This window comes from Crocodylus porosus, unplaced genomic scaffold, assembly GCF_001723895.1.
Source record: "Crocodylus porosus isolate Cpor-Errol unplaced genomic scaffold, CroPor_comp1, whole genome shotgun sequence".
NCBI lineage: Eukaryota > Metazoa > Chordata > Crocodylia > Crocodylidae > Crocodylus > Crocodylus porosus.
The window spans coordinates 17,609,191-17,616,783 of NW_017728907.1; the positions used below are offsets into that span (position 1 = coordinate 17,609,191).

Below are 7,593 nucleotides of genomic sequence, written 5' to 3' on the forward strand. Positions count from 1 at the left end.
ACCCCCCCAAGTCCCTCATACCCACGCACATCTACACATACCCCAATCCTGCAATATACAAGAGTAAGACTTCATTTTGAGCTACTATGCAATCACCTCTATATACACAAGGTGGTACTCAAACTTTTGGTCCTGCAGGCCAGATGAGTGACATGAGGTTGATCCATGTACAGAACTGAGCACCGTATGCCAGGAACAGGCCCCACTGGACGTTGGCTGGCCCACGCCCCCAAGGACTGGACCGTGGAGCTGAGGATCACCTCTTCCCAGCCCTGCTGACTGGAATCGAGCCCTGGAGTCCAGCATCGCCCCCTCCATTCACTAGGGTCAGGCTCTGGGGTCCAGTGCTGCTCCCTCCTGGGCTCTCATAGATCCCTGTGGGACCCCACTTTTGAACTCCCTCCTGATAAGTGACCATTTATCCCTACCCTCTGCTTCATATCTTTTGATCAGCTCTCAATCCACAAAAAACCTTTCCTCCAATCCCACATCAAGTCTTTTTTTTTAAACCCTTGGTGAAGGCCCTTTTTGAACGTCCAAATATATTATGTCAACTGGAACCCGCTCATCCATGTGCTTGTTAACATCTTCAAAGAACTCTAGCAGATTGGTGAGGTAACAAAAACCATGCTGACTCTTCCTCAGAAGATCATATCTGTTCACATGTGCAATGTGATGCGCAACATGTAGATACGTATTTTGTGTAACAAACTTTTGGGCTAATTCCATACCTTTTCATTTTCAAGTACACAGTATAAAAGAACAAGGATTTCATAGACATTAGGCCTGGAAGAGACCTCAGAAGATTGAGTCTAGCCCCTTTTCCCAAGGACATGAAGTCAGCAAGGGTCAAAGGATCCCAGCAAGATAGGCACCCAAATGTTTCTTAAAAGAATCCAGAGGAGGTGCTTGCACCATCTCTGGAGGGAGTCTATTCCAAGACTTGGGGACTCAGACAGTATAGACGTTTTTCCTTATGTCCAGCCTGAAATGGTCTTGGAGGAGTTTGTAACCATTTGACCTTGTCATCCCTTGGGGTACCCTGGTGAACAGGTGTTCCCCCAGATTCTGATGTACATCCATTACATACTTATACGTAGCCACTAAGTCACCCCTGAGCCTACATTTTTCCAGGCTGAAGAGTCCCATGGCTCTCAGCCTCTCATCATAAGGCCTGTTCACTTTCCCTCTGATCATACGTGTGGCTCTCCTTTGGACTCTCTCACATTTTTCCACATCCTTTTAAAATTGTGGAGCCCAGAATTGGATGCAGTATTCCAGCTGTGGCCTTACCAAGGCCAAGTATAGCAGGAGAATGACATCCTGAGATTTGCTTGGGAAGCATCTATGGATCCAAGCCAGAGTTTTGTTCGCTTTACCAGCTGTGATATCGCATTGGTGGCTCATGTTCATCTTGTGGTCAATCATGACCCCCAAGTCCTTTTTGGCTGGGGTGCTAGTGAGCGTAGCACTGCCAAGCCTATAAGTGTGATGCATAATGCGGGTTCCACCCTCCCCGTCTCTCCCCCCCACCCCCAAGGTAGAGTACCTTACAGTTTTCTGTATTGAATGTCCTCAGGTTTTTATCCGTTCATTTTCTGTGCCTGTCAAGGTTGGTCTGGATCACCAGCCTATCCTCAGGTGTGAACGCTTTACCCCAAAGTTTGGTGTCATTGGCAAACTTGGCCAGTCTGCTTCTGACACCAATGTTGACATCATTAATAAAGATGGTAAAGAGTACAGGTCCAAAGATGGAGCCTTAGCGGGCACCACTGGTCACAGAGCACCATGATGATTTACTTCCGTCAATTACCACTCTCTGGGTCTGACCTCAGAGCCAATTTCCCAGCCATTGGACTGTGATGTAGCCAAGGCCACAGTTGGCCAATTTTTCCATGAGATGATCCTGAGACACCAGATCAAAGGCTTTTTTAAAAATCAAGATATATTATGTCAATCTCTTCTCCCTTGTCCAGGTGATATGTCACCTGGTCATGAAAGGAGATGAGATTAGTCAGGCAAGACCTATCTGCAACAAAACCCATGGTGGCTGTCCCTCATGATGTTGCCATCAGCCAGTTTGTCAAGAATGGTCCCTTTAATAATTTTTTCCAAGATCTTCCCAGGGATAGAAGTCAGGCTGCTAGACCTGTTGTTCCCCAAATCTACTTTCCTCCCTTTCTTGAAGATAGGCACCACACTGGTCTTCTTCTAATCTCTGGGCACTTCGCCTGAGTGTCACAAGCTCTCAAAGATCCATGCCAGTGGCTGAGCTATGATGACTGCCAGATCTTTAAGTACCCTGGGGTGCAAACTGTCTGGACCAGCTGACTTAAAGGTGTCCAGCCTCTCAAGGTGCTCCTTTACATGGTCTACAACAATGTAGGGTATAATTTCACCCTCACCCTGGCGGTCCCACAGCATGTTAAGCAGGGCAGTCCCCTTTGGGCTGGTGAATAAACTATGCAAAATACCCATTAAGCAGCCTGGCTTTTTTCCTGGGCGTCGGTTGTCAGTTCTCCCATTTGGTTTAGCAGGGGTCCAATGTTATCCTTGTTTTTCTTCCAATTCCCCACATACCCAAAAAAGGACTTTTTATTGTCCTTGATATGTGTAGCCAGTTGCGCAGCCTTGACTTTCCTGGTTCATTCCCTACAGGTCTGGACCAGTACAGAATACTCCTTTGAGGTGGTTCCAGTCTTCCATCTTTTATAGGTCTTTCTTTTTAGACTCAGGAGGTCCACAATTTCCCTGCAGAGCCCTCAAGGATTGCTGTGCCCTTCTACTACCTTTCCTCCGAGATGGGATGGACATCACTTGTGCTTTCAAGATTGCTCCCTTGAGGAGCAACCACTCATCTGAACTCCCCTCCCTGTCAAGTCATGGACCCTTAGGGCCTCAACAAGCCTCCTGAGCTTATCAAAGTCAGCTTTCCTAAAGTCGAGGACTTCCGCATTGCTGTCTGACTTGCCAGCTTTGCGGTAGATAGTGAAAGTGATCAGCTTGTGGTCACTGTCTCCCAGCTTCCCTTTGATTATTAGGTCACTAACTAGATCATCCCCCTTTGCTAGTACCAGGTCAAGCAGCACACTCTGTCGGTGCACAGACTTCTTGAGTCAGATAGAGCTCATCCACATGTCTAAGGAAGCTTTGTGACCATTCAGATTTGGTCGAGTGCTCTTCCCATGAGATGTCTGGGTAGTTGAAGTCTCTCAAGACAACCATGCACCGAGAGTGTACAGTCTCAGCCTGTTCCTTGGCAAATTCCTGGTCAAGCTCTTGTTCCTGATTAGGAGGTCTGTAGTAGACTCCTACCATTGTGTCCCCTGTACCGCATTCTCCATGTATTTTAACCCAGAGGGTTTCCAGTTGTCTTACCTGAGTGCCAATGTCAGCTTGCAGGGACATGTAGCTTTCCTGGACAGAGTGCTACACCCACATCCTTTTTTTCCGCATGATCTCTCCTTTACAGGGTATAGCCATCTATACTTGCAGCCCAGTCATAGGTGGAGTCCCACCAAGTCTCCATTATCCCTATGAGATTGTAGTCATTCTTGTTTAGTAGGAGGACCAGCTCTGCCTGTTTGTTCCCCAAGCCCCTGGCATTGGTATACAGGCGTGTTAAGTGTCCCACTGAAAGCCCTACTCTTCCCTGCACTCCCAGGAGGACATCGTTCCAGGGCTAGAGTAGGGGTGGATTCCTCTGAGTGCCTTAACATGCTGGTTTTGCAGAAGTTGCCCAGTGGGCTTGCTTTGGTGGTAGTCCCCACCCCCTATCCCCTAGCAGGCTTAGTTTAAAGCCCGGTTGACCAGGTCAGGCACTCTGACTGAGATGAGCTTCCTTCACAGTGAAGTGAGGTGGAGGGAGGCCATTACTTCTCAGCAGATCACTGCCTCTCTCACCAAAGAGCGGACTGTGATTGTGGAAGCCAAAGCCTTCACAATAACACCAGTGCCGCAGTCTTCAGCTGACTACCTCAATCCTCCTCTCCCTCCTCAGTCCATGACCTGAAACCAAGAGGATCAAGGAAGAGACCACCTGCACCCCAAACCCCCATAGCCACTCATGACACATCCAGGATTGCTCCAAGCCATGTCACTCATGCCCACATGGATAAGGAGCATAGGGTAGTGGTCTGTGGGCCAAATAAGCTTTGTAGTGAAGAAACAATTATTGTTCTTTCACTGTTAAGTACTGAATTAATTCTGAAAGATGCAGATTCAATGCCCAGCTTTCTTGAATCCAGATACTATAGGCAAGTCACTTAATCTCAGTGTGTCTCAGTTTACTGAAGTAAAGAAAACTACTTTCTCCCAACTCTTGGAGGGAAAAGAGAGTTCTCTTTCTCAGCTGAGGAAAGAAAAAAAAAACTTTAAATGGGTAATTAACAAAATCATTGTGCATATCAACTATAATAAGTCTCTACAGTAACAAATAGCTTCAGCACCTGTAGAAGCAACAAGTCACAGTTTCCAAGGAACCAATACAAATTTGTCATGATGAAGAAATACTGTAACTAGCACCTCCTTCAGTATCTTTCCAGTAGCCACCTAAAGTACAAATCTCTCTTTGATACCACACTATCACCTGCACTTCATGTGAAATAGGTAGATGGATAAAAAGCTGGGTTCCAGCTTCTGAGCAAATAGTGTTCATCCTTGTCAGCCCTTGAGAACTAGAGTGATGTCTGCTGTTCAATATCTTAATCCTAAGTCTCCCCCTCAATTCAAACAGCTCCTTGAGTTCCTTTCTTTTAGTTATGTCCTCTCAGTCTGATCTATTCCCGCCCCAACAGAAGACCTGCCAGAGGTTCTCATACATTTTGCTTTAACTGCAGCTGTCCCAGGAACAGCAAGACAGTCAATGTCATGCCCCATTTTTTTTTTTTAAACCAGTTGCAGCAATGCATCTTTCGATACTTCTATAGCCAGTGTCTGGGTATGAGGACCTGACATTATCTTAGATGTGTCCAACATGAACCAATATGGTGCCTGAACCACCTATTCCCACTCCAAGTACAAAACTGTTTATAAATCGCCCATCCTCCTTTCACCAGCACACTCCAACAAGAGATGAAAGGAAGCAAGCCTTTGTTTACTGCATGGAAGAGGCACTAATGGAGTGCGCAGAATACTGGGACCTGAAGCAAGAGTGATACATACCTGATTTTGGAATTACAGGTCATTTCATTCTCAGGGTAATGAATGTCCACTGCATCCTGAATGACTGTGCCATACTCGTAGACTTTAATCTTCTTCGTCACCCCAGCAATGGCAAAATAGTCACAGTCCCGGTCGAATTCAATACTGAGAAGCAAAGAGAGAGGTTGAGAGTGATGTAAAATGCATGCACATACAAATAAGACATTTTGCTACCTGAAAGGACTCAAGGTTTGGCACCTGGTGATTTGAACTCCTCTAAAATGAACAGTTAGGAAAAAAAACAAACTTTCTGTGTCTGGACAAGCCAGTTGCTTCAAATAATTCAAACAGCATGGATCTCTTGTTCCTAGGCATAATGGCCTCAAGAGTTGACTAGATGTAAACCCACTCAGTCAATTTTACTGAAAATAGACGTTTTGTGGCAACACAATATCCCTCCTTCAGATGATACCTTTGTTTAGATACTTTAAATGTTTCACATCAGCTCTACCTTCTCCATTATGATGTACCCAAATGTCAAAGCTGACAGCTCACACAGAAAAGGTGGTGAAAAAGATTTGACTGTGTTGTCTATGAATAACATGCAACAAGATGAATGCCGATTGATTTCTTTTGCAGTGAGACACTTTTCCACCCGTTGGCCCCTTTAGCATGGCACTTTGGAGTTCCCAGTGCTAAGTATTAATGCAGAGCAAATTAGTACTTACAGCAAAAGACCTCCAAATTCCCTGAACAACACAGGACTAAAATGTATGTTATCCAAACTTTAAAAATGACATACAACAGACCTTTTATCTAGGGCTGCTCTTGGGGAGAGAGTCATTTTCTGCCTTGAACTGCATGGCATGTTTATAATTGGTATCAATGAAGCTGGAAGTAAAAGCAATCACTTAATAATAAAGTTAAACCTTAAACCAGAAAACCCTCAGGCACCAAACATCTGAGGGAAAGAAGCCAGGGAAGAGTTATAAGCAATATATATCATTATCAGTTTGATGTACTGAGGTGTCTGATAAATTTTTAAGGCCTAACAGTCAGAGAACTGAAGCAGAGAGTGCCCCAGTGAGAACCTTAGCAGCCACCAATCCAAAGCTCTGGGCAGAGAGAAGATGCAGGGATTCCTACCAGAGTTCAACTTCGTAGAAACTGGTGCATCTAAAATGAGGGGCTCTCCTCTCCTTTCTGTCCCAGAGTCTCTCATGATATGACTGGGGATAACATCTTTAATGACTGATGCCGATATACTTCTGCTACAGAGGCCTCACTTTGGACCCTCCTCCCCAGGGCATAACTTCAGTCCTGTTGTGCTGTTGGTTATCACTTTCCAAACAGCAAGTGAAGTACCTGCCAACTTTAAGAATGCATACAGGGTTGTGGGTGGGAGCAAATAAAACTAGCTGCACGCTGGTCAGCTTTCACTACAGTGCAGTTTGAAAACATGGTGAGCAGAGGCTTTTTATCTTTTCATCCAATTTAGACAGCACTAAATCGATTTACACCTCTTTTCATATTTAGATTATTTTAGTCAATATAATAGATAGATTGAATGCTCCCTCCCTTAAAAAGACTTAGATTTCTTTAATATTAACAGTAAGAGAATGTTTTAATCCTTATAATTATGATACCAGCAATTTTTTTAAACTATACACAGAATTGTCTGCTGACATGCAACTTGATTGCATGAATGAATGTAACATTATCTAACTTGGCTGTCTAAAAATAGGAACACAACTAGATGTTCCAAAGCAAAGGAAACCAGCATTCAAAATCCTGATAGCTTCTTACTACCCACAGATGAAAGTGACATCTTATTAATTTTAAAACACTACTACTTAGCAGAATGCTAAGCAGCACAGACCCTAGGAACTCAGCATCTAGATTCAGAACGACACGTGGCACTGCTAGTTTATTGAAACTGCTATAAGGCTATAAGCCTAACATGGAAAATTCTGTCCAAATTGAATTTCAGGAAATTGTAGTCTTACATTTACACTCACCCCTAATTTGTTCTATCAACTTCTGTAGAGTAGGAAAACTATTGCCAAAGTGTTTTTGTTTTCTCCTATTGCTACTGAAAGACTCTAAAACAGCGGTTCCCAAACTGACAGATTGTGCATCACCAATTTAAAATGCTACAACTTTATGCACCACAAACACATTTTTCAGTTCAACCTTAAGTACCAGCAGCAAATTTTTGTCATATAAAGTAACTATAACAAATCTGTTAATGTGTACCACTGACAGGTTGTCTGCATACCACTGGTGGTACTTGTACCACAAATTGGGAACTGCTGCTCTAAAATAAACAGCTTTTTTTTTTTTTTTTTTTTAAACGACATTGGACATCCATTTCGGCATTCCTGATGAACCAATTTTCCGATCTCGGCATTCCTGCTCAGAAGGAATCTCCAAACCCAGAAGTCACAAGAC

At 44.1% G+C, this 7,593-nt stretch overlaps 1 protein-coding gene across 1 annotated transcript in view; it reads right to left on the reverse strand.

The window, feature by feature from the left end:
- Positions 1 to 7,593, reverse strand: part of RFWD2 (ring finger and WD repeat domain 2) — a gene marked incomplete at its 5' end in the record, with an annotated part of 205,772 nt that overhangs the window by 116,088 nt on the left and 82,091 nt on the right. Inside the window, one exon of the mRNA XM_019530579.1 lies at positions 5,164 to 5,307. Within this exon, the coding sequence (XP_019386124.1) occupies positions 5,164 to 5,307 (144 nt within the window). The remainder of the gene's footprint in view (positions 1 to 5,163; positions 5,308 to 7,593) is intronic.